The sequence below is a fragment of the Chlamydotis macqueenii genome, chromosome 2 (genome assembly GCF_036417535.1).
Source record: "Chlamydotis macqueenii isolate bChlMac1 chromosome 2, bChlMac1.mat, whole genome shotgun sequence".
Classification (NCBI taxonomy): Eukaryota; Metazoa; Chordata; class Aves; order Otidiformes; family Otididae; genus Chlamydotis; species Chlamydotis macqueenii.
Window position 1 is genome coordinate 66,854,585 of NC_141557.1, and position 27,410 is coordinate 66,881,994.

The 27,410-nt window shown below is 42.1% G+C and overlaps 1 protein-coding gene across 3 annotated transcripts in view; it reads right to left on the reverse strand.

Moving 5' to 3' along the window:
• The window catches only part of RNF144B (ring finger protein 144B), a 92,471-nt gene that overhangs the window by 17,210 nt on the left and 47,851 nt on the right, over positions 1-27,410 (reverse strand). For all 3 annotated transcript variants that reach the window (XM_086743168.1, XM_086743170.1, XM_086743169.1), the window contains exons 2-3: positions 21,855-22,043; positions 8,186-8,290 (exon numbers count right to left, since the gene is read on the reverse strand). In XM_086743168.1, the coding sequence (XP_086599294.1) occupies positions 8,186-8,290; positions 21,855-22,019 (270 nt within the window). In that variant the 5' untranslated portion in view covers positions 22,020-22,043. The remainder of the gene's footprint in view (positions 1-8,185; positions 8,291-21,854; positions 22,044-27,410) is intronic.

Sequence of the window (27,410 nt, forward strand, 5' to 3'; positions counted from 1 at the left end):
TCACCACATTCCTCCGTACCTTGACTTTCTTCTCCAAAATGTGAAGTAGTTCTTAACCTCTTCTATTTCAGCCACACAGCCCAGTAGTTAGCCCACATCTACTGTACCATGCATAGGAAAACTGTGGATTCTCTATTTACTTCAGGCTTCTCAGTTTTATTTCATGTTGTTTTAACGGAATGACGGGTGACAGCTTGCCAACCTTGGGAGGCTGCAGCATGTTGTTCATGCACAAGACCACAGCCTAAATGAACGGTTCCTCATTCATATCTCCTAATCTTAATGGCAGGGGTCAGCTAGCTCTCAGGAACTTGAAAGCTAGTCTGGTTTCCATTTTTTATTCACTTCATGGGTTCTGGGCTAAGACAGTTAATGCCACTGCTGTTGGAATTTACCTCAGACACACACCAACCCACTGGGAACTGAAGTTAACAAATTTAGTTGGCGTAGATAAACAGGCTTTGCTGATACATTTTAGATATTACCATAATTAAATTAGCAGCCTGAAAGGTTAAATGCTGTAATCTCCAATTATCAGTCTACGTAAGAAAAGCAAGTAGCCCATTTAAAACTAATAAGTAAACCTGCATATAGGGCAAGGAGAGGTTCAAAAGAAACTTCACTGACATTTCAGAAGCCATGCATTTATTGGACTCAAAATCTGAGATAATTCTCTTTATTTGATCCATTTGTAATACTGTACCAGCACTGAAGATGTCTTTCTCTTCTACTGAAAATAAACCTAGACTAATACTAATGCAAGGCTTGAACATTTGAAGCACTGTCAGACAGTGCAGAACTGACAGCTTCAAAGAAAGGCTCTCAACCCTCGCATCCAGTATACCACCACAGTCCTTCAGATTACTGTAAAAGGCAAAGCTTTGCTCTCAGTGAAGTGGACGCTGGCCCTTACTATCCTTCTTGGCTGTGTGACACAGCACTCATGAGAAGAAACAAAGACAAAAAAATTCAATATATATTCAAAATCATGCTATGAATACATTTGCTTTCACAAATGGAAAAAATAAAAGAATATATCCATTTGTATACTATAAAATATGAAATTGCTTTATTAAGATCTCAAATAAATTTGAATTAAAATTGCATTTTGAAGCAGATGTTTGGAACATTTATTTGACCTAAACCTATGTCATACAAAATATAATCCAACTGATGTCAAGATTTAAGTGTTCAAAGATGCATAAAAGACTTACAGATGAAGAAATCAAAGGATTTAATATCAAAATGGGAAATACCAACAAACTTGTACAGAACATATTCTTAGTCTAGTAAGTCAGTCCTGGGGTCAAAGTACTGTCCTCATTCAGTTTCTGAATTCAGGGTGTAAACTAATTTTAATATGAAAGTATTGGAAGTATGAAGCTAAACAATATTATGTTAATATGACTGTAAGACACGGAGAGCTTCCTGGGAAACTCTTCCCCTGCTTATCAGAAGTCAGCTGAAACACTCTTGGAAAACAGATAATAACTTAGTCAAACAAGGAAAAAAGAGTGAAGTTCAGCAGCTCCAGCAAAGAATGAAGCCAACCAGCAAAGTTATGTAAAACTTACAAGATGCATCATTTCAGTATTGCCCAGTCCTCCCTAGGGCAGCTTTGAATCCAAATAGAATTTGGAAAACAAACAGAGTCATCTGCTTTTCTCCAGCTGGGTGAGCATTGGCAACTACTTTAAATTTTCCTTCATTACAACTAAATTAAAACAGCGAGTCTCAATGCTGTAAGAGCCACCTGAGTGAATTGCTTGTCTGGGGTCTTTTTGTGCTTTTTGTGCATTTAACAAACGGTTTTCAAGAGCAGTTCTACTGAGCCTAGAGTTTTCCATGTATTAAAAACTGGCCTTTTTGATTACAATGGGAGCAGAGTTAGGAGTTGCAGATTTCAGTAGGAAGCAGAGTCAGTGCTGAAAGCCTCCCCTTTTCCTATGGAAAACTTGATTTTACCATGTCAGCAGCCTTCCCCACCGGTTTCACTCAGCCCCAACTCTTCTTCCTACACAACCTCTTCGCAGCTCAGCTCTCCGCTCCCCACACGCAGCTCTGGGCACTGACACATGCAGTCCATCACCTCTGCCACTGCCTCCCCCAGGCTTTGGAAGATGAGCTCCCAAGAGCACCCATGTGGAGGGTGACCTGTGAGGGGCTGACCTGAAGCCCCTCCCAGATGCAGTATCTTTAGGCATGAGGAAAGGAACACACAGTCTGCAGCTGCCTTAGTTCAGTGCCACATCAAAGCTGTACATGTAAACTCAGCTGGAAAAAAATGAAACATCAGTACCAAGTCCCTCCAAAAAAAACCAGCAATCCTTTCCTCAGTGAACTTTTAATCTCATTTACACTTAATCGAGAAGGAAGCCATAAGCATGGGAAGGAGATTAGGAGTTTATCTCCTCCTACTTGGCATCAGAATCTAAATGTTTTTTCATACAATTTCTCCAGCCCCACCCAGGAGTCCATCCCAAACACCTCCTCTCCTACACAACCACACATGCCCCAGGGCTGGAAAGAGGATGAAGAGCTGGGGAGGAAGCAAACCAGCAACACAGCAGGTGGCAAAGGGCCAAAAGAGAAAGACCATGAGCACATCAGAAAGCAAATGCTTCTTATTCTAGGCTATGAAATCATTCAATGCAGCAAGAAATGCTGCATGACAAGTTTTGGGGCTTTTTTTTTTTAATATTGGGTTAAGTTACAATAAAAACCTATTAAGAAAATGAGAGGGAAGGACTCTCCTCTCCTGAATGAAAAGATGTTGACTTGAGACTTATCAGACTGTCGGGAGTTGAAATAAGTTTTCTGGTTTTCTATATGATGTAAGCAACGCCTGCAGTTAAAGTACTCTTGTCACAGAGCACAGGAACACATAAGAGCTCTCACTAAGAACAGAAGCTTTCGCTTGAAGTAAAAATATCCATGGAACAAAGCAAAATTTTGAAGGCTCACTACCACAAAAGGCTCCAACTGGACCCTTGCCAAGAGTCCAAAAAGACTGCCCAACGTGGTACAATAACCAGGGGCACTATTACTATGTGAAACAGAAGAGCAAAGGAAAGAAAATGAAACGGTATGAAATAAATGGCTCCAGTTTACACAGGGGCAGACTTCCCTGTAACCTGGGCAGTGCAGTAACCAGGAGCCAAGGAAGAACAACTCCCCTGTTTTTAAACACTGGCTACCACAGTGGAAAGTGAAAATCACTACTCCACCTATTCTCAGGCTTTCAAGGGAGATGCAAGGAGGCAATCAAGAAAACTGAATAGATTTTACTTCCTTTCACACCCATATGAATCAAACTTTGATAATGCCGAGGAAGGAAAGTTCACCAGGACAAGTGCTTCTCCCTTTCTCGCTTTACCAGATAGGCAGCAAGGACAGACCCTGCACTGCCAGCAGCAACGGCCACTTGCAAAGGGTTGCGTTGCCCCCTTTGCAGAAGTCCCACTCGCAGAGGCACTATCTAGTTCTGCAAAGAGTGCAGAATAGTTTTAACTTGGGCTGTGGTTTGCTTTTGAAAGGGGTATGGGAGTTTGATCTCTTTATTGTTAGAAAGTATGCCCACTCCTTTATTCATCAGCTACCATGCTCACTAGTGTCACCATGAAACTTTAATTTATTCATTTTCTCCATTAAGGAGCTCTTCTCTTATTTAGTGACAAATAAAAACAAAAGTAAGACTCTCTCATTTGTTCCCCTTGGATTTATTTAAAAATTAGTCAATAAGAAGAACAAAAAAAATTAATTTTGACCCTGAAAGACAGGTTGGCCTGCATCCATCTTCCTCCTCATTTTACCATTTCAATTGCCCCTAGCAAAATGTAAACCAATTTTCAAATTAAAACTGGTATTTTAAACTGACTCCCAATGGGATTTTTGCTCAGCTATGTATGGAATATAACACAATTAAGACCTAGGTCACTGTCCCATTTCAGCATCGCTTTACAAAGCGCCGACAACCCTCTGTCAGGTGTGCACCGGTGTAGATCATGGATTTACACAGAGGGAGGGGCAATAAGCGGAATCTGCACTGCATGCAAAGGGGTAATTCTCCTTGTCGAACTTAAGAGGCAAAAGGAGAGCCCAAATCAGTGTCTCCTCTACTACCTGCTGCACGGTTTTAATCCAAATCAGACTATGTATACATGGATGACTGGCATCAATGCTACAAGCTTCAAAACAACACAAGAATCAGAAAGAGCAAAGCACAATGCCCTAGACGTTATCTGAGTGAGTACTGCATTAGAAATCCCTGTACACAGTTGAGACCCTGATTCATAGCTTACACTGGTGACTGGATTTGTAACCAGTAAAACCATTTCAGGCCATGATAAATTACCCCTTATTTAGATTAGGAATATTAACTGGTCCAATTAAATCAATGGAGCAAATTCCCAAGAAAGACTGGAATTTTCTAGACAGAAGTCTACATAGTTGAAGAGAACTGTATTAACATAAAAACTTCCTTCTACCTTCTGCTTCCAGGAAGGAATCCAAATCATCTTTGTTTATTGTACTATTAGAGCTTGAAAGGACAAACATCTTGTTTAACGAGATTGTTTCTAAACTCTCCCTTTTTTTGTGAGTGTAACCAGCTATTTGAAACAGAATCTGCAGCCAAAACCATTGCCTTCCCACCACAAATACCCATTTATTTCTACTTAAAACCAGACATACTACAAGCAGCTGCTATCTTGATGTAACAGGTCAAGATACGAACTACGATTGCACTTGATTTCAAGCACTTCAGTGGAACAATTCCTTCTGTTTGAAAGCACTACTTGTTCTAAAAAAAAAAAAAAACAAAAAAAACTAATGGGGAACATACCAGTTTCAATTAGATTTAGTTAAAGTAAAAACAAAAAACAACCAAAACCAGAGGTTTTGGAAAACATACTTTCAAAGTACCGAGAAGTACAATTTTCTTTGTTCAAATTACTTTTCATTTTAAGTTTTTTAAACCTGGAACATTTTCTTCTGAGGTCCAGTGAGACACAATGTTCTAGCTCACCAGAAGTAAAGTCTTATCTCCCAGCATCTCCTATACTCTACGAATAAGCAGTTTACTCCCCAAACACTGATAAAATATTCAACTGTTTTAGAGACACATTCCTACTACTCACATTTGCTCATTTCTTCATGAGACATACAAGAAATTCTGTTCCCTGTTTAAAAGGTTAACCAGGATTTTTGTCCCCCTCCACCCCCAAAAAGCAACACAAGAAGCACATGTCTCAGAATCAGGGCAAAAGCTGTGAAAAGGCTCTCATAATTTAGTGTCAAACAAGATAAACTCCAAAGAATTTTACCAACAAGATAAAACAGACTTAATTCACAATGAAGACAAATAGGTCATTGAAAAGCACTGAAGAAATGTTACACACCTTGAATAAAGGACCTTGAGAGAGGGAAGCAGAGGAACTTTCATAGCTATAACGTGTTACAAATTGCTTATAAGCTTTGTTATTAAGTGTTCAGTTTCCTTACTGAAGAGAGCTCAACGCAAAATGCACTGAAGTCAATGGAAAGGCTTTCCTTTACTTCAAATTATGCCTAAGTTCACCTTATCTCCCTTGTGCACGCCAGGACAAAAGGCATTTAAAAAGCAAACAAAACCACTGTGTTAGCTAATATAATTAGACACAATTTAGCCCAAAGTACAGGAACCAACTGAACACCATGTCCATGACAAAGACAGCTTGAACTGCTATTTTTTTCTCCAAACCTTAATGGTACTTGGTAAATGTCAGCCACAGCAGAGCCTGAAATGGACATGACATGAAAAATACATTTTTAAAACCCTGATGCTAACACAGGGGAGAAAAAAAGACCAGTTTGTCTCTTCCCCCAGTACAGGCAACATGTCATTCCTCATGGCACTGTCCTGGTGAGGAACCTTTTCTTGCCAGAAGCCAGAGACCAAACATCCAGACCCTCTAGAGGTGAGAAGGCTCATACTTTTACACCAGGAGTTTCAGAGTGTGTCATGAACAAACTGTAATTCTAAGTAGCACTTCCATGCCAAACAAGAGCCATATTTAAGCACATTCTCTACCATCTGAATAAAGTTCTTGTTTTTAAATAACAGTTTTTAAAGGCCACACTTTCACAGGGAACAGCCTTTATAGAGAAGAAAAATTACTACAGAGTGCTCATACATATTCCATAGCTTACATACTAATCTTTCAGATTATTAACAGAGACAATATATTCTTTCTATTGTTCCTGGGTTTTTGAAGGGTTTTCTTCCTTAAAGAAATAGGTATTTGGCAAAATACATAAGCAGTTCATTTTAACCAGGTTGAGGGTCTGTTTGCTTCTCAAGTGGAAGGAAGGTCTAAGTCTCAAGCACATTGCCAAAAGGGAGCATCAGAACATTTATTCATCTGTGGGACAGTAATGCACATTTGGGCTCAAAAGCACCCAAGGATTAAGCTAATGGTCCATTAATACATGCCCTGGAGCGTCTTCCTGCTTTACTAGGTGGAAATGTATCTCTATTAATTCCTATGGCATCATAACCTTAGCTGAACAGAGCAGAATTCTTCCTACCATTTGTTAATTTTCTTTAAAAAACCTATTTTCAATAAAAGCTAGTTGCCTCCAATCTGGTGCGATGGGTGGGAGGGACATTGCTCTCTGTACCTCTGCAAAAGAAAGGAGGAAAGGAAACAGCTGGCTACTTTCCACAATAGCTGGATTCAGCCAAAGAAAAGATCCACCACATGCTTGCACACCCTAAGAAACATAGCTGCGACTCCCAGGCCTTGATTCAGCTAAGCACGGCATTTCAAATGCATGCTGGAGAGGAGATCCTGAATTTTTCTGGAGAAAGAGGCATCTTTGGCATTGGGAACAGCACTGCTACTGAATGTATTTGAATAGGATTATATACTACCACAGTGATGTCATCTGTATACACAGGGCTCAAGGGAACCCAGAAGGTAATAAGCTGCCTTTCTTCAGCTCAGGGATGGAGGTCTGCTTCCCTTTGATTTTGTCACTGCAAACAATGCAGAGAGAATGCACAAAACCAGCCAAAAGTCCTTAACTACCTTATTTTCCTGGCTTGTTTCTTTCCCTGCTTGTGTTCCCAGAGCCAGCAGGGGCCTACCTGGCTCACAAAGCAAGCAAGCACAAACAGCCGCAGGGCAACATCAGATTTGCCTGCAGTTTTCCATGGCCTTCTAGACGCACAGAACAGCTGGCACATATGAATGACTGTTCCAGCCACGCTGCCAACAGCTCCGCCCCATGTCATGGGTTCAGCACTAAGCCCAATTCAGAAACTTTACACCAGCCCTAAGTCAGGCTGGAGGCTACTTGAGCATTGCTGGGAGGCCGTCAGGCAGCTTGGTAGGGACCATCTACAGCCTCCTGAACCCCATTGTCCCAAGGGGCACAAGAAGGTCTGAGGAGCACATTTTCCTCCAGTTTCTCCACCTCCAACTTTCAAACTGACCCTTCCAGTTACTCTGGGAGATTGTGCACATGCCAGACGTGCAGGCAGCTCTGCCTAAACCTCATTTAGCTTCTGTGCTCTCAACCTCTCCCAGCTCTGCCTTGGAAATGAAGATACTTCTCATATCTACTAAGACCTACTTCCACCAGGGCTGGAAGTAGGAGTACCTTTCTGGAAGCTGGAGTACCTTTCTCTCCTTATAACTATACAGAGTCTTGCCTGTTTCTATTAGGCTGCACATTGGTTCTTGCAGCCCAATATAAACATGCACAAAGAAATTCTGGCCTTGCATTCCATCAGTTTGAGTTCTTGCTCTTGAGTCAAGAGAGGAGTAAGAATTTCAGTGTTTGCACTCAAATCAAATCTGATTTAACTGACAGTACCAATAGAGGCTCAACAATTCTGGGATGCAGGGTATTCTGGTTAAGTCACCTGCATGGGTAATTGAGAGGTTGTCTGGATGCCAAGTAAGCCTTTCCTCAAGGCACAGAGGGAGGGAAAAAGGAGCAAAACTCTTGAAAAACATCTGTTCCCTTCTAGTTCCTCTTGTCAGTCAGGCTTCTTGCCAAAAGCTCATTAAAGGTAATCAAAGGGAGGGAAAAGTGTATGATCATACTTATTATGTAGACAAAGAAGTTGGAGGGGGGGGGGGGGGGTATGTTAAAAAAAAAAAAAAAAAAAAAAAGAGAAAGAAAAAAGTGTTGATACCTCTTCTTCTTGTAGGGTCCCATGGTTCAAGCATACCATGTCTGGACATGTGATAGGAGAACCACAACCTTCTTGAATTGCCAGCTGCATGTACTGTTTTAGGCACTAGAAACAAGTAAGAAAAGAAAAAAAAGTTATAGCTCATATGTTGGTAACACACAGATGCTAGAGATGCTGCACAGCTACCACTTCCACTTCCTTAATTGTCTGTGCTGAAGCTCCTGCACACAGAAAACATCAATTATTATAAGCACGAATGCTACAAGTCATTACATTGGAAAGAATGCAACAAAGAACAATTAATTATGCATTACTTCATCTGCTGAGCATTGCGTTTACCCAAGTCAGCAAGCCAGACCTTTCAGTGCTAACAACCCCTATGCTCTGCTAAACTGGGATAGAAGAATTCGAGGGGGGACACACACGACTATATTTCATCCTAATTGAACAGGCTTCGCTCTTTTGTCTTTCTGCCTGTGTTCTTAATTCAGACTCTCAGCCAGCAGTCTCCATTGTAGACGACCTCATTTGTAAGAGACTACTGTGCCCAGCTGCATAAAAAGGCAGGGGGTGTATAACCTGGTTAGGAGATTATAACCTGTCCTAGAAGATGTGCAGCTGTCAGTTCTTTCCCTCCTCCCCAACCTCCTCCACAGAGATCAGGTAATTTCCATGGTTTACTGTGATTTATCATCAGCCTCTAGTCTATTGAGCAGGACTGCAAAGTCAGTTTCCAGTATGGAGTCCTTCTTATTAATATTTCCAAATTGTTTCATTACACAAAAATGGCAGGCCTTCCTCCTCCAACAAAAGAAAAAGCCCTCTGTTCTCCCCACATCTTTGGCATGCCAGTTTCAAATATATTCAGCTTGTCTTTCTAACACATATTATACAGTCTTTAATAAAATCATGGCATAAAACTAGTGCAATGGGTGCTCAAATTGTATCTCCAAACTGCACAGGTAAGTTAAGTGAGCTAATTTCTAAATCAAACAAAACAACAAAGTCTCCTCAAAATAATGATAAAGCAGATAGTAAATGGCAAATCACTGTTAGCAGAATAACAAAATATGGATTTCTGGCAGATTTTGGTATCAGCTTACATAGTTTATTGTAAATGAAAATCAACATATTTTACAAGCAGCAGGACTAATGCAGCTTTGTTTCCTACAGATTCGTATTTTATGCCCGTATGATAAACCTCTCTTCCTCCTCAGTACTACTGACTTCTTCCCTTACTGCTCCATTAGTTTTCAAGAAATACATCAAAGCATAAGGTCTGCCTCTCTGCCAACTTTCACAGCAGGCACTGAATTCAAAAGCTACTTAGGTGGGTTATGAGGAAATCACAGCCTTTCAGAGCATCAGTCCAGTAAAGCCCTGAGACTCCTCACAAACCGTTTTTATAGATATTTAACATTCAAGTCTGTGTGAGTGTGGAGTGTTCTGAGAAGGCCTTGCATATTGTGCTCTGATTAAAGAAATTTCCTCATTTGTATTTTTATTGGAAAGCTGGTACCCTCTTAAATGTCAGGATAATTAGGACTTTTACAAATGGAAATGAGGTTTCTTTATTATTCTGTCTGTCTCTCTACTGAATCACCCACATCCACACGTAGTGGTTAATTCTGATGAACTATACGGAGATATTAGTTCAAGCAAGTAGAATCAGCTTAACTTAGTGGCATTTTAAATGAGCTTACTTTTGATTTGCAAATATTTTAAGTATATTCATTTAGAGGAACGTAGGGGTATAACCTAAATGGTAAGCCTTAAATATCCAGCTCATTAAGCACTAATTAATTCAGATACAGCATACACTCCTATAAGAAAGCAGCAGAGCAGGCTGTAAGGAATTGCTGGTGCAAGCAGTGTGTGAGAAGTGAGGGAGATACTCACAGGTGAAGAGCAAAAAAGAAATCATGTCAGTAACTAAAGGCAGTATTAGCTCCCTAAGGAATATCAGCCAAGGTTTAACCAGGAGCTATTCTTTTACTATTCAAGCAGTTGCAGGGCCCTGTCCCACCTCCTTGCCTACCTCTTCCAAAGGCATCTAGGCACAGTGCTTCTAAAATGTCAGTTCAACCACCAGATCATATCACCCCACCAGGACACACAGCTCCTCCGCAGAGCAGTAAGCAGAAGCAGGTACATAACCACGGTGGTGCCCGGGAGCAGGTACCCCAGAGACACCAGAGCAGCTGGGGCCCTGCCCACATCTGCAGCCACCACAGTCTGGGCAGTGGCAGTGGGTGACATAGGGAAAGCCAAAAAAGTGTCCCCAGCGCCCAAGATGGCTCCCAGTGCCATTGTGGATGCAGATGGAGACTGTGGGTGACCTGCTCCTGCAGCCCCACATTCATTAAGTACCTTGCATTGCCCACATGCTTCAGATCATATCACAGGAGAAACAGGGTATTAAGTGCTCACTCCCTGCACAAATATCCTCCCTGGCTTCTGCCTGCACCTAGCCTCCACCACGAACAATGCAAACAGAAAATTCTACCCTCTGTGAGTCCCTTCCCCAAAGCCAGCACATGCTGCAGTGTCTTGGGTGCGCTTCTTAGACATGTGGGTGATGCTCCAGCAGAGCCTCCTTACATCTCACTCCCTCTCCTCATGGCAGACTGATTACTTTCTGGATCAAGTCTCAGGGCAGCATTTGGGGAAGGGGGAATGTTTCCTTCCCACCAAAGCATTTAGTTTGCCTTAATTCCTCAGCAAGCATGGGAGAGCAACCTTTTAGTTTCGCTAAGATCCTGGCTTCTATCTCTTCTGTCGTGCTGCCTGGTATTTAGTAATTTGTTTTGACAGCATGGTACAGTGGATTTGTATTCTGGGGGCAGCTCAGGTCAGCCAGTTACAGAGGGAGGACAAAGCCTGAGAAGTCACTGCAGGCCTAGCAGCAGCCCAGAGGCTTGTTCTTAATTTAGACTTCCCAGACACAAGCTCAGAGCACCGACAATCATCCTTCCATGCAAGGACGGGCATGAAGCTCTTAAGGAGCTTCGAGTCACAGTACGGATTTTGTGATCAGTTTCAACATGCAGTATCTAAATCGTTAGGGGTACCAAGCCAGGAGAACAGAGGTTTCTGAGGATTGCTAATACATCTGGATTCTCCTTCTCTTCTAGCTTACTTCTTGGTTGTAGGTGAGGACAGGTAAGCAACAGGAGCCTTCTGCAATACTTTTAGAGGGTGCTGTTCTTTCAGAGGGTGACTTAGAGAGAATTTATCATAGGTCTGTGCAGTGCCATGGATCTTCAAATGTTTCACAGAAAAGCTCCCTGTTAAACAGATTTTACAGGTATTTAATCTTTTGCCTTGATTTTCTGTGCTTGGAGAAGGTGCTGTGGGTGCAATTCAAGAAGCTGATGGACAGACTTAAAGGTGCTGGGAAACTCAAAGGAAGCATTTGACATTTACCACTGATGGATTAAGTTTTTTACCTAAGTCTGTACATGAATGAAGATTTAAACTTCTTGTTCACTCTTTCACAAGCTAGCAGCAAAGAAGAGACAGTGGAAGATCACTAAAATTTTTAAATATGCCTTCACTTTTACAGTAAGACTGTTTTTAGAGAGGTTTTACTATTATTTACAGCTCAGCTACTAATTTAGCTACTTACTTGAAAAGTGGCAAATTAAAAGTCTCTGAAAAGATGTACAGGCTGCAAATGTGATTAAAAGAAGATTCAATGTCTATGTAAGGAATCATGACTGACCTTCTCAGCAGTAAGTCCTCCCACACTACGGAGAATACATTATAGAGACATAAAACAGTAAGACTTTTCATGCATTTTGTCTACAAAAATCAGCAGTATCTCAGTTAGGAAAACTGCATACACTACATATGCTACTTAATTGTTCTACAGAGTGAGGTAGGATCAAGATACTCAGTCTTCTTTGGTATTAGAGTTCCCTGAAAGGCTCTTCATCTTGACATGCAAATCAACAGGTCATGCAAATCACCTTTGGGCTACACTCTCCCGCCAATTTCCTGCAGTGTGGTGACTTACAAGCACAAAGATCAGTCGGTGGCTGGAGAGGCCACACCACGGGACCTGTGGCTCACAATGACTGTCATACCATCATCTTACTCTCCACGGCCAGAGCAAATCATCACCAGTGACTTTCCTACCAGCACAGCAAGGCTTCCACGAATGCGTCACATAATCAAAGCAGAATGGTTGAGGCAACAGACTAAAAATCTCCTGAGGTCTTGCTGAACAGGTTTGAATCCTGCTGACTACGGATGAAATTGAAAGTTTGGCTCCATTACATTCATTCCTCAAATAAACAGCAGACACCAACACAAGGAATTTCAACTTACATATCCGAAAGTGTACCCTAACCAGTTACATTCACTTTACTCTGATTTTCCCCACTGAGCAACTATACCACATACATATCTGTGTTCTGGGATACGTAACAAAATCCTGATGCAATCAGCAAGAGGATCAATTCAAATGTGATAATGTAATTCCACCACTAAAACTCAGTACACCTAACAGAAGGTTTTGGTGCTGATCTACCTTTGCCAAGCATGTTTTGCTCCTGCTGGACTACTGTCAACCTCAGTGGAAAGAGTACAACAAGTAATTTTTTTCTCTGCTTGAGGTTCATAATGCATAATTACACTTTTTCCAAACAAATTGCTGTCTAAGCATTTGGGGGCAAGAATTTTTTTTTCCTCTTATGCTGTTTTTGTCTTTCAGGACATCACCTTCCTCTGTTCGATAAAATAAGGTCAATATTAATTTACCTAGTTCACAAAATGCTACTCAGTTAAGGCCTGTAAAGTACCTGGATCAAATTATCATGCGACATATATGCATCTCTTTTTTTATCTTGCAGGACATGTAAGAAAGATTACAATTTAGGTAAATATTTACATATGCTCCAAGCACACGTTCCTCTCCTGGAGCTAAGGTTTTGTTGAAAGTGTATGTCGCAACACAAGGGAAGAATCTTTTAAAAAGCACCGAAAAGCCCATTCCAGGAATGCAGGAACTAATAACATAAAAAAGTCCTTCTTCAGTAATAACCACTTCCCCTAATCGTTGAAAGTGTTTTCTACGGTCAGCTGTGAGCCCCAGGAATAGAAAATTCTGTTCAGGCTATTCATGGATTCTTCATTTCAACACTTCTCCTACATGTTGCTCTAACTTCAACTTTTTTTTTTCCCTAAAGTACATTGTATGGAGGGGATTTTTAATGTACTGGCCAAAAAAAAAAAAGTCTGGCAATGTATTTAATCTGCAGAGAAACCATAATAATTCTGCATTTTAACATAAAAATTAGTTCAAAGAACAATTTCAGTATTATGTCACTAGGTAATTATGTGACAAAGGTACTATTATCCCTCTTACTATGAAATCTTATGTTTCTATTCAAAGCCATTTTCAGATAATCTCTGTACCAGAGACAAAAGATGGATCTCAATTGTTCCTACATATTGCTGCTTCAAGCATCTTGACATGTTCCATTACCTTGCTTGTCTCCCATCTGCACGCAGCTCTTCAGCTCCCTAAATGCAGCCTCATTGGTTTGGATGCAAAAGGATAAAAGGAAACCATGTATGTGACGTGACAAAATTGAACAGGTAGTTTTATTAAGAAACATGGAGGTACGGCTAGGAATAAGAAAGAAATTAAAAGCGCTGGCTTGTTTTCCTGTCAAATGCTACAGATACTGCTGCTAGCCACTGTGCAGCAGTTGGTATGGGGCATGTAAGAGAATTTGTATTTAATTAAATTGTGGAAAGGGGAAAAAAGGATCTACTTCTTAACCAGTACTAGGGCATGATCTACATTAAATATAAAAATGCAAGAAATGATTGAAGGCATCTTGCCAAAACAAGAAGGTCTTTCCTACTAACATAAAGAATCATAGAATGGTTAGGGTTGGAAGGGACCTTCAAGGTCATCTAGTCCAACCCCCCTGCAAGGAGCAGGGACATCCCCAACTGGATCAGGTTGCTCAGAGCCTCATCCAACCTGGCCTTGAACGTTTCCAGGGACGGGGCATCCACCACCTCTCTGGGCAACCTGTTCCAGTGTTCTACAACCCTCATTGTAAAAAATTTTTTCCTAATATCCAATCTAAATCTACCCCCCTCTATTTTAAAACCATTACCTCACATCCTATCACAACAGGCCCTACTGAACAGCCTCTCCCCATCTTTCCTGTAGGCCCCCTTGAGGTACTGGAAGACTGCTATAAGGTCTCCCTGGAGCCTCCTCTTCTCCAGGCTGAACAGCTCCAACTCTCTCAGCATGTCCTCATAGGAAAGGTGCTCCAGCCTTCTGATCATCTTTGTGGCCCTCCTTTGGACCCTCTCCAACAGGTCCATGTCCTTTTTATGTTGGGGGGTCCAGAACTGGACGCAGTACTCCAGGTGGGGTCTCACCAGGGCAGAGTAGAGGGGGAGAATCACCTCCCTCGACCTGCTGGCCACGCTCCTCTTGATGCAGCCCAGGATGCAATATAACTTGAAGACAATTTTGATTTCAGAAAAATTAAGAAAACCTGAGGTTTCCATCTTAAAATCCACAAGCTGATTTAAACATTAAATCTCTCTTCCAGATTTGTCATCAATACTGTATTGGTTTCGGGTTTTTTTTAGCTTAGCCTTTTTACGAACTCAAAATTTGGGAGGGTGAAAAAAAATGACTGTATATGGAGAGAAAACAAAAGTTTTCAGTTGGCATTCCAAAGTGTCTTATGCTTCAGAACAGATCAACAGATAGGCATTTAGTTTTTGTTTCAGTTCTGGGCAGTGTTTGTTCAATAAGACATAGCTTTCGTTTCTTTCTCATCATTTACAAATGTTACCTGTTCTACAGTGCATACACACAACAAGGGAATAGTCTTGTAGTTTTAAACGGGATATGTAGTATTACTGACTTCAGTGAGACAGTTCCTGTCAGAACTCTAAATTTAACCACTTGATCCACTCAGCATTTAATCATGTACTCAAATAAATATGCAGTCCTCCCCAAAACAGTACCCATACTCTTTATGACAGATCTACATAACATTAGTAATACGTTCATCATTGTCATAACATCTGCACTTCTGCACATTCAATCTCTAAAACAGGCTAGTAGCTTTTAACGTGTGCTAATCAAACTCCTGGAATCTCTCAGTATTTCTCAACATGTCTTAAAACTAGATGAATCAAGTCTATCGGCATTTAGCTCGGAGGCATCTGCACTCCGCTTGGAAAAAAATGTGAGGCTTTTCCAATTAAAGGAAGTTTTTAAAAGTACACCACAGAAAGAGATATTTATTAATATGTTAGAGATAAATTTATTATAGGCATGGTTTAAAGTGAAAAACAGAAGTCCAATGAAATATGCATTTGTATCACCCAGTCTATATTTTAACTGCTAAGGACCACATGCAGTGGTAAATAAAGTTGCTTTCAAATGGACAGAAGATCAGGCCACATAAGGCTTTACTGAGAAAGGTGCTTGAAAGAAAGTTAAAAAAAATGACCCTTTAGCCTCAAATGACATATGGTTATCTCATGGCTCAGCAGAAGAGGAGGAATAACATCACTGACAAGCATTTTGTCATGACCAAGTGAAAACATCAAGAAAACATGAAAATAGACTAGAATATAATGGCCTCCCACTGCTCCACAAGCCTATTTTTCAGAGTATCTTTCAAGTATATCTGAGAAATATATTGTCATCAGGTTTCTCTTAAAAGATCTGCCACCAACGGTGCTCGATTCGGCTCAGATACGCAGTGTAAAACCAATTTACATATGGCCTGCCACATCCTGGCAGCCTTTCACAAAAGTCAGGATAGGTTCCTCGTAACTGTTGCTATGAAGTGGTACCACCAAACAGAAAAGGGCTGCAGAACAGCACCAGAGAAACTCAGCCTTCTCAAAACCGAACCAGCTGTGAACACCATTTCTCTTGCAAACAAATCTGCATCAGACTAAGCCTGGCCTTACCAACAGCTACAGAACAGACATGACCACGAGGCTTATGTCCAGGTTGGCTCAGTTACTGTGGCACTCTGAGGCACTGACAACTAACTTCACATCTGGTTCTTCATTTGTTAAATGGAGATAACACCAACTTCACCAATGTGGTGCTGTCATTAAACATGTTAGTTCCCTCTTCCTCACCTGTCTTCTTTTGGCCACCACCTAGACGCTGCCACCTTTGTTGACTTCAGAAATATGTATTCTTCCTGAATAGTACAATCCATCAATGGGTACATTTGTGCCCTTTTGGCACCTCTGCTAGCTCTGCCTTTGGTGTAACTCTGCCCAGAAATGCATGCAAGAAGTTCTTAAACCATCTAAATTACTGTAAAAGTGCTATGTGTTCAGTGCCAATATTAGCCAGTGTGGAAATTTTCTTTTTTTATAGCTTTAAAACAAAGCTATTCAGAAACATTTCAAATGTCAAGCTGGGAAAAAATCCAAAATGTCAAAACTTGACAGCTTGCTACCTGTGGGTGGAAGCAGAAAACAATCTGAGGTGAACTTTATATAAAGTAAGTAGGGCATTGCAGCACAAGGTCTACTTAGGAAGAGGAGAAGGTAGTGTTCTAGTGCAGCCGTGAACACATGCAGGTGTCTTCTAGGATAGGGGAAGGAGGAGGAAGAAGAGGGGACCAAAGCCCTTCTTGAAAATTAGCACAAAGAAACAGAAGAGATAGTAAAACCCAGTGCTGGCTAGATGAAGGTAAATCTAAATTTTCCCCTTGCTCGTAAGTTTTACTAAGTAGTCTTTCACTAGAGTATTCATGTACATTTGCTCCATTTAGCAGGCATCCCACACCCTTTGTCATCTGCCTTCTCCTTGTCTTTGATCTACTCAGTCTCCTCTGCTCTCAGGCTTTTCTCCTGATGCTTTTTACTAATTATGCTGATCCTTCATACCAGTTTGTCATCAATATTTAGCCACCTGAAGGAGGCAGGGCAATGCACAACTGCTCTTAAAAAGATTAAGGAAAACAGAGGAGCCTTTAAGCGTCCTGCTGGTGAAGTGCAACAGAAAAACTCCTGTTTCTGGAAGGGTTTCCCCATCTCCTCTAACAACAGTAGCTGGCAGCAGCATGCAAGCCCCTCTCTCAGAGGCTGCAGCCTCTCAAGGCCCTGACTCGCCAGGCAGGCAGCTGCCCAGGGCGCCAGGCTGTCAACATTAGCAGAAGAGCCTTTTTTGCCAATGTTTAGCCCCGGCCTTGTGGTCACACACAGCTACAGCAGAAAATCTTGTCCTCCCAAATGCCTTCAGATCACCTTCTACTTGCAGAATAGCCAAGACAGCACAGAAGCTACCTGTGCTTCTGTTCAACGTTGCACACTGATCTCTCCTTTCAAGGTTGTATGAAGTTTAATCTTATTTAGACCACACTGTATGCACCAAAATAATAAGCAGGTGGATCATCATGATATTTCTTTTGCGTGTTTTGTAACTCAATTACCTCACACACTTCTCAGAAGTACAAGACCCAACAAAGAATTGGCTTGGAAAAAAAGAAGGGTGAATCACACTAGTTCTGCATAAACATGTGCTCGCAACACAGAAGCAAACACATGAAAGTATCTTCTGTCTTCTGAGTTTGTTGACTTAGGCATCTCAAACCCTGTTCCAGTAAATAACACACAAGACACATATCAAGCTCTGCTTGATGTAAATAGCAGCAATGCCATTTTTTGCTACCTGGCTCTCGTCAGGACTCTGAAATGCTTAGCAGGAGGGGGAAAAAGAGGAAAGACAAAACCAAACAGAATTGGCGTGCAGGGAAGAAGCTGACAATGGCTTTTTACTGACCTCCAAACCCATGTTTTCCATAACAGCACTGCACTTGTTCCCTTCTGTCATTACTGTCACCAGGGCAATCTTACCACAACTGGTAAAACCTCACCTCCATGACTGCTTACAGGCTACAGACTCACACAGAGTCTTCCATAGGGCTCCTAGAATTTACAATATTAGTGCTAGTCCTGCACTCCTCACTACTGCTTCCAAAGTGTAATGTATGCTCTGCCAGCTACTAAGGCATTTATTTCTAGCAAGAATAAGCCAGTTGCATGTGATCACACCACTCATCGTCTCTCCCAGCTGTTTTCCCAGTTTCAGACAGGTTTTGAAAAGGCTGAGTCTCCAAGATGTATATATAGGCAAAGCAGGGAGGTTGGCCCTTCCATTTCTGGCACTACCCCAGCTGAGCACTGAGTCTTGCCTGAGTGCGGCACTGCTGGAGCTATCGGGGGGAGGAAGAAGAAGAGCAAAGGATACAAGCATATAGAAAAACTGACTAGAAATAAGTGTAATATTCAAAATATCATTTTGTCAGGGTGTAATTGGACCCAGATATAAGTGCACTAAAATACTGAACTTTGTAACACTGTGATGGTGTAGCCAGACACAGTGTATAATTATTCTGCGTACATATGTGAGTGATGTGACCACGACAGGAACAAAAACCTGTATAGATGCACGTGGTAGCATCCAAGGAAGAAAAAGTTGCAAGACAAGGTAAACACAAGAGACTGCAGATAAAAAGGACATCCCACCAAATATACAAGAAGAATGACTGGCAAGACAAAAAACAAGATAAGCAGTATCAGGAACAGATGAGACCCCCTCCCTTTTCAGGAATGGGGCAAGTAGCATAAAAACATGCAGCTTAAGCAATACATATATTGCTGAATATATGTATTTAAGAGCGTGCACCACAGCATGGCACTCTGCAAAGGTTTTATAGTTTGTCCTGGTTTAGGAAATGCCCTGAATAACATGAAGTGCAGACCTCTAAAACTTTTTCAGACAAAATATACTTTACATCCCTGCCCAATCCTCTTCAGAGTCTTTCATTCAAAACTAATATAGTTCAAACACAATGAAACCAAGCCATCAGGTACACTATAGTCGTTCCCAAATTCTTGGGACATGTAAATGTGTGCTCTATCTCACGTTTCAGTGGAGTCTTTCACCAAGTGCAATAAATGTTGAGAAATACAAGGCCTGAAGCCTCTTCAGACCTGACTGGGCTACCAAGTAAGACAGCGTGTTCCACAAACCATCTGCTTTGTCTTCTCTGAACAGAGAGAGAAAAAACGTCTATGGCTATTTGAAAAACTCCTGTCTTACTAGCAATGTTCCACCAAAATGCAAACATACACCTTCTTAAAAACAGTTTACTTACTTTCGCTAGACAGATTTTACGAGGTATAATATTTATTACAAGAGTTTCTCAGCTGAAAAAAATAGCTGTACACAATTAATTTAAATTCCTTAGTTTTACAGCCTACAAGTGAAAAGGAGATATAAGCTTGCCCCTATAGATGCCTAAATAGTAACAATTTCCAGTTATTTCCACAGCCAAAAATGCTGTAGTGAAAAACAATCATAGATGCAGAATCATCATTACAGTTAGCAAAGAAAAAAAAGATCTCATATATGTAATAGAACAAAAAATTAACAACTCTAACGATGTCACCTTAGTAGAGCAGAACCTATTACGTCCATGTCAAGCCCTTTTCTATTTCAAATTTAATACTGCTCTTGGATCTATATAATTAACCTCAGTGATAGAAAATAAGAATAAGCTAGCCAAGCCGAAAGCATTGCTAGCTGAAAAACTGGTATGGGTTCCACCCGACAGCTCTCAGTTGACATTCTTACTCCAAAATCTGTCTTAACGGCAGTGTGAAGGCATCTAGAAGCCCTAGCATGGGTGGGAGGAAATTTAGGACATTGCACACCAGTGTAGTTACTGCAGTTATTGCTCTGAGCAATCCCCCAAGCAAGCCCTGGCACGAAGGCACTCCGTGGCAAGGTGCTTCTGACATTGCTCTTTGGAGACTGTCCAAAGGTGCAACTCATACGGCCTCCCAGAAACTGCTCTGGATTCAAGACAGAAAGCCAAATAGACAGGTTAAAAGTTTCCAGAGCCCTCTTTGTTATAGGATGCAATATCTACGTGTGTCTGTTGCATCGGCCCAGACATGTCCATGGGGAGAATGTTCAGACACAAGTAACAAGAGCCAGACAAAGGGTAGACATGGAGCATAAGCACAATTGACATGTATTATGCTCACTGAAATAAACAGAGCATGTCTAAAGGCTTCTCCCAGCTGCATTCAGCACTCCCTCATGGCTGGTTCTTGGTTTAGACAAAGTCAGCGAAGTTTGCACGGGTGCCAACCAACTGTGATGGTACTTTCACTTCGTTGTCGTGGCACTGGAGAGCCAAGCTCAGAGCGAATGGTCTTCCCGCTACCTGCCAGGTTGTATGGGGTGGCAGCTGAGGCACCATCAGGGGACAGCTGGGGACAGCAACATCTCCAGCCATCACTGACCTGTCCCTTTAATCAGTGCCCTGGAGGAGTGGAGAGCCCATCTCCGCCTGGCACATTCCTCAGCGTCCTCCCTTCCCCATGGGCAAAAGGGTTACTCTGCCCAGCTAACACTGAGGTTAGTATGCCTTAATGATACTAAATGAGAGCCACTGAATTCTTGGAGAAGAGTGGGACCACTGTAAAGGTAACTTCTCAACTTTTTTTTAAATTTAAAGCAATATCTTCATACCTCCCTGTTAAGTATGTTCTCTTAAAACTTTTGTTACAAACTAAATATGGAAATGTTTTGTGGAAGTGGGTATGGAGAACAAACTTCATGAAGTTCAGGCTGTAAGTGCATATTAATGAATCTTACCCTACTTTCTTAAAAGACGCACCTAGATTCTTATCCCATTTAAGCTATCCTGAATTGAGAGTTAAGTGAAGATACTCTCACTCAAGCTGGCTTCACAAACACCAGATTTCTTCCATGAGTTTGAACAGTCAAAGGCAAAACTTAAATGTACTTGCTTGATGCTTATCCGCAAGTTGTTGTTAAAAAATAAAACCAAGTACATTTATTCTGGAGTTAAAAAAAACCAACATCCCTCCAGTGGCTTCTGACCCGTTTACAAAATCCATTAGTCAGGTACATCAAAGTCACTATCACCAGAGAAACTGGGTCCATTTTCCCACGCTCACAGAGAGACCAGAAGAGTACTAATATCTGCAGGGCTTTTATCAGCTCACTCAACCTCTGCCTTTATCATTTCCACCAGCTTTATTTGATCTGAATTTGCAGGACAGAAAGTCCTCAATAACAACTATAGGCAATGCATGACCTGGGCAACATCTCTGCAGCACAGACTGCAGATGCAAAGGTTCAATAGGCCAAGGTTCATTTTTGTTTAGGTTTTCGGATTGCCGTTAAAAATTACATACAAAAAAAAGTCTCTGAGTACTCAGAAAATTATAACAGGGACACAAAACCTCACGGTTATCTTATGATGTTTCAAGATTTTGCTTCAGAAAAAAATAAATACTGAGATTGCATATAGACTGTTTATGTTCTCTGACAGTCTTAAAATGCATCTTTTTTTCCCCAATTACTACTGGGATTTATTATTATTTGCTATGGGAACATCTGTTAGAGTTATGAATTATCAAAAGCAGAATGACAGAGAAGTTTTTTAAATAGGGCCAAGACAGACTAACACCAAATGTTCTTTAGGAAAGCATCCTCTATCAGCATGGATAACACACACTCCTTGTACGGGACAAGCAATCCCATCTTGCAGTTCTATCTCCCTTTACCCCGCTCCTGTAACATAAAGGCACTACCAGATCTTACCGATGTACAAAAAATGCAGTTGCATTCCTGAAGAGTGGTCATCTTATCCAGGGAATATTCACAGAGACACAGCTTGCAAGTGAGCAGGGGCTCCATAGCTAACTCTCCAGCTTCTGACTCGTCAGCTGTCATGGCGTGAGGACAAGCCTTCCCAGCAGAGCCCATTCACTCATTAACAGTCCACTCAGCCTGAAAAGAGAAATCAACAGCTGAAACATTCCACAAGCCACGCAGTCACTTCTCATTGACCTGAGAATTTACATCTCAGCTCCATAAAAGCACCTGCACACAGATGTACTACTCTGGCATCTTGACGACAGTCTCACACTTCAAGCCATTCAAAATTTACAAAGAAGGTGCCTGAGAACGCACCTCACCACAAGGCCTGAACTGGGTTGGGTTCTTAAAGAACATCCACTGTGCTGGCACCAAGCAAGTCAGGCCACTTGTCATATTAAAAAAAACCACCAAACCAAAACTCAGACAGATGAGACATTACCTATGTCACATGCAACAGTATAGTGGTCAGACCCCTCACCAAGTCCTAGGAGCAGGGATCTGACTTGGGACAATGAATTCTTAATTTAAAAAGTAAACTGTGTTCATATGTACATATACATCACTGTGCCCTCTCAAATGAATTTCAGAGTTATATCCCTCCCATCCCTATGAATCCTTTGGTCTTCATTTCACCCACACCATTTCCTGCCTGGTGGTGAGGGAGCTCTCCTGGGCAGTGCAAGGCAAGAGCAAGCCCAGATTCCCACTTCCTAGGCAAGCACTTCAAATGTTTGGCCAGTAACGTAAGTGGTGGGTACCATGAACTCCACCTTCTTCGTGAGCTGTCACTGAGATAGCCGAACATCGCAACCCAGGGAAGAGTTTCAGATTGCACGTCCTACTTCACATGGGGCTGGAACTTAAATCCAAGCAAATAAGAGTCCATTTGCAGTCCTCTATTTTGCATTCTGTTGACTATGCCGGAAAGCTGCCTGCTCAGGTTTGTAGCTTTTGTCCATCCCGCTCACTGGCATCCCACTTTTCTACCTATTTCATAGGGCTCTTAGGCATCTAACTGAGGTTTGTGAACCATGAACTAAGTGCACTAGGACTTTGACAGGGAGATGCGCAGAATAACTGTTTCCACCACATATTATATGACAGCAATGCTTGGGGAAGAAATTTCTATCCTTTGAGAAGGAACAAAATGGAAATATCATGCTCACAGGTAATGTTTTCTGGCCTATGCATTTGAAAAAAATGCAGCATAACCATAAAAAATTTCAAGACCCTCATTCTTACACAGTAACACTGAAAGAGAAATTAAAGATAATATCCTCATGCTTAAGCTAAAACAATGCTGCATGAACATGAAAACAACAGATGATCAAGACCTGTTCATGTGCCTGTCAGATCTGACATCTCACGAGGCAAGCAGGAGACTCGAGACCTTCGGTCCACTTCTGCTTGCCTCCCCCACAGTCCTAACCATTCTTGTGGCAGGGCTGTCAGCTCACATTTGGCAGTGCATCACTGCTGTCGTTCTGCGGCTCCCTGAATGACCAGGCCAGCTGTAGCCATTCAGTGCACATGCAATATGCCCCTGAGGAGGAAATGATGGTGCTCATGAAGCTTGAGGGATCAGTGCATGTGAAACTTCGCCCCACAGCTGCCGCCCCACAATCTGATGCACAGACAAGCCCCATGCCCAGCCCTACCCCATGTTCCCACAGGTCTGCAGGAAGACCCTTTCTCTTCAAAAGCCATGAAACCACAACAAATTTGGGTGGGAGCATATCTACCCCTTTAGTTTTTACACTTTGCAGGTTCCCAGCCTAGCCTGACAAAGAAAATGTGTCCCTTGGGATGTCCTTCCTATAAGCACCCAGCTTTAGAGACATAAGAGTCATAGCCAAGATTCTGGCAAACAAATTCCTGGCCATGAGTCCAAAGCAAACTCTGTCTTTAATGGTTTGCTATCACTAGCTCAAAACATATGCCGTGCCCACATTATTCTTGGTGCAGTCCTCGCCTGCTACTATGATGCCCCTGACAATTTGCTCCATGTAGTTGCAGAGCCGGAGCTCCAGCATGGCCAGAAGCCTTGGATGGAAGCCTCCCTCTGAGTCAGGGATTGCAATACTCTTCTGTAATTACTGCAACGTGGGCAGGGGAGGGGGGAACAGTGAGTCACTGGAAATGCTATAGCAGATCAAGAACTACCTGCTATTTAAAACTACATGCTAGACATTATCTCAGTATTTAGGAGAACTGTAACACATCTACTCAGGTATGTTACTCAGGTATGCTTTTCAACAGCAGCTGCATCTGTACAGGTAAGCTACTCACCCCCACGCTGCACAGATCTGATATTTCTTCATTTACACAATGAAAGGTAGCAATGTTAAGAGAAGGGATGTACAAAAGAACAGGTAGGAATACTTCAGCATGTGGGAATGGATGTAGAATGGATACAGCTGTTTCCAAAGTCAGTTTTCTCTTTATAACCAAAAGGGTTATGACCCTGCATGCTTTTACTAAGGCAGCAATATAAAGATTCAGGTGTATGACAGGTTTAGGGGTAGGGGCTAATTTTAGATGGCCTACATCTGGCACTCAGTGTGATAGCAAGAGAGTTTGCCACAGTGAAGAGTGGGCTCTTGATACACTGCTCTGCCCTAGTAGCGATGAGATGCCCCAGTGTGATGGCTGTGGGGACTCATTATGATATCCCAGGCACCCCTGTCCCTGTTTGTAGGTTAAATTCAGTTTTGCACCTTGTCCCCTCTGCACTCCTCCTTCTCTCGTAGCAGGATGCCAGAGTGTGGCTGAGGTTCACCCTAAAACAAGCACAGCACCCTGCGGAAATCTCCAGTACACAAGACCAAGCAAACGTGGCAGACCAGAGGATCCAGGCCCCACACAGCCCAGACTGGTTCACCTCACTGCAGCCTCATTAACCCCAGCAGGGTTTGGCAAATAAAGCAAACAGGATGGGAGCCACCGAGACAGCTGTGCAGCCTGCCTGCACAGCCCTTGGAGAAGGCATCGCGGCTACCCGCAGCAGCACTCCCTCCCTTAGGAGCCAGCCTGTCCATAAGCGGTCCTCCAGGTCAACCTGGCACAGGTAAAGCCATCCTATTAGTACCTGAAAACCTGCTCATCAAAGACAGTGTGAATGCATGGCCTACGTGGCCTGCTCATTTTCCCGGAGCAACCCAACCAGCCAGTCTCTGGTTCTGCTCACCAGAATTGTTGACTTCTACTACTGCTGCCAAGGGAAGCAGGGGGAAGAGTTAATGGTTACAGAAAAGGGTGGCAACTGGGCTCTGAAGAGAAATCAGGCTTGTGGAGGAGGTTCATTCCCATGATCACATCAGGTTGTGGAAATGATGGGGAGAGAAAGAGATATGTCTTCCTCCTGCTGTCACCCTCTACTCCTTCTCCTATTCTTTCATAACATTTCAAGATGCATTGTCTTCTCTCAAACTGCGTCTTCAACTTTACTACTCTGGCAAAACTGACTCTTCCATACACTGCAGAGAAGCCATGAAGTTCCACCTCAGTTGCTTTGAATTTTTATGGCTTTCACTTTGCTAGGCTTAGTCCCACAGACTGTCATTAGTTAATTATACATCCATTAGATCTCTTTACAGTGGCTTAAAATTCCTACCATAATTACAAGTGAGTTGCCAACAGTTTAGATTGAAACCAAAACAACTAGGATGTATCTGTCATGCAGGGGAAAAGGGAGTCACTGAAGAATGTGTTAGGGACAAAGAGGAAAAGACCTTTCCATATTTGGTTATAAAATAAAATAAAACTGACCTGAAATAAAAGTAAATGGAAAGTCCCTGGGAAAAAAAAAATGGACACTCATATAAATGAAATACATTTCTAAGCACTAAGATATTCCTTTTCATGCTCACAAACACAAATTACCCATTTAGGATAGAATCCCAAATAAAGCAAGAAACGTATCACTGAAACTAGAATACAGCACATAACTCCTCAAAAAATCTCCACTGAACAGCAACAAAGGCTCCATGAGATGTGATGGAATAAGGATAAACACATCTCAGGGACAGTCTAACCCAGAGGAACATACTAAACTAAATCCCGCATCAGTGTAAATTGGTAGCAAGGAAGGGTCAAATTGGCCCCAGCGCACACAAACACTCATGAACTGTAACAACCCAAGTGTTTTTACATACTTTTATCAGCCACGTACATGCACACACACAGAGATCACACTCCTTTTACATTGCACAGAATTTCCAGGAAATGGGACGTATTTCCTCAGATTGTATGCTGCCCTTCCCTGGCTCTGACACTAACAGTGTTGATGCCATAGGATAAGTCATGACCAGAACGCCTGAATGAATGTGAGCGAGCTATATGGGGTCAGTGCTAGGAAAGCATAAACTGCACAGTCACCAGGACTACCGTTTGCTGAGCACTCAGACCTGTCAAGGTTTCCATTTCGTTCACCTGCCTGTGAACAATTTTGCTTTGTCTCTGGGAGGTGACAAAGCTTTTTCCTTTCAGGTAGCACTGAAACGTCTCAACACTATCCATAAACAAGAAAACATCAGAGCATGCTCAAAGCAGAAGGATAAAGGGCTCAGGGAGGTGGGAAGGACAAAGTACAAGCAGATGCCCTAACACAAAAGCAGGGAGATTTTGAGTGAAATATGAAAAACACAATAAAAGCACTGGAGAAAGGAGTACAGAACTTGCTTGCCTTTAGGGCCTCCTGACACCACAGTGTCTGGTGTGTGGCTTTGAAAACGACTGCCTAACAGCAAGTATCTGCTGTGCCTGCTTCTACACAGGTATTTGTTGCAAACCTTGATACTTGTGTCCTGAAGTGGAAAACATTCACTCTCCAAAGTGGGAGTGAGAGAGCAGACAGGTGGGTGTCAGGTGGCCAGCCAAGGTCAAGCCAACACAGCTCCATAAAGGTGTTAAAAATGGATGCCACCTAGGGCTGAAACTTTCCCTCTGAGCACGCACTGTAAGGTAACATCCTTGTTACAGTCACACAAAGGCTCACTTGAGTCTGCCCAGCTGCCTCAAACCAAGATTACCAGGCTCAAAGAACAAAAGTTACTCTGTGCGTGTGACAGAGCAAACAAGCCAGGCAGCCTCCTGAGCTGCAACATCAGAAGGACATTGTCTGTGTGCCTGCAATCAAGTCACTGTACTTAGCTAAAAAAAAAAGTGTCTGAATGTGACTTTGACCACTTAGAAACATCACATAAAACCATGAAAGCCTTCTGCACTGAAGCTGGAGGAGAATGAATGGATTATATTCAGAACCATAAGTCATCCTTTCATTTTTCACATGCTGCATCCAATAGCAACAACGGAGTTCTTGGAGAAGCTACTTCAAGCCTTGCGTTTACAAACAATTCTGCTGACGTTAGCAGAGCTGTATGCTTTTAACTGAATTCAGAGTTTAAAAGAAGTCAAGAAATGTACAAGCACGAGAAAAATTGCTGCAGGAAACATTAATGGAATAAAAAGAGTCCTTTATGTGTTTTTTTCCTGCAG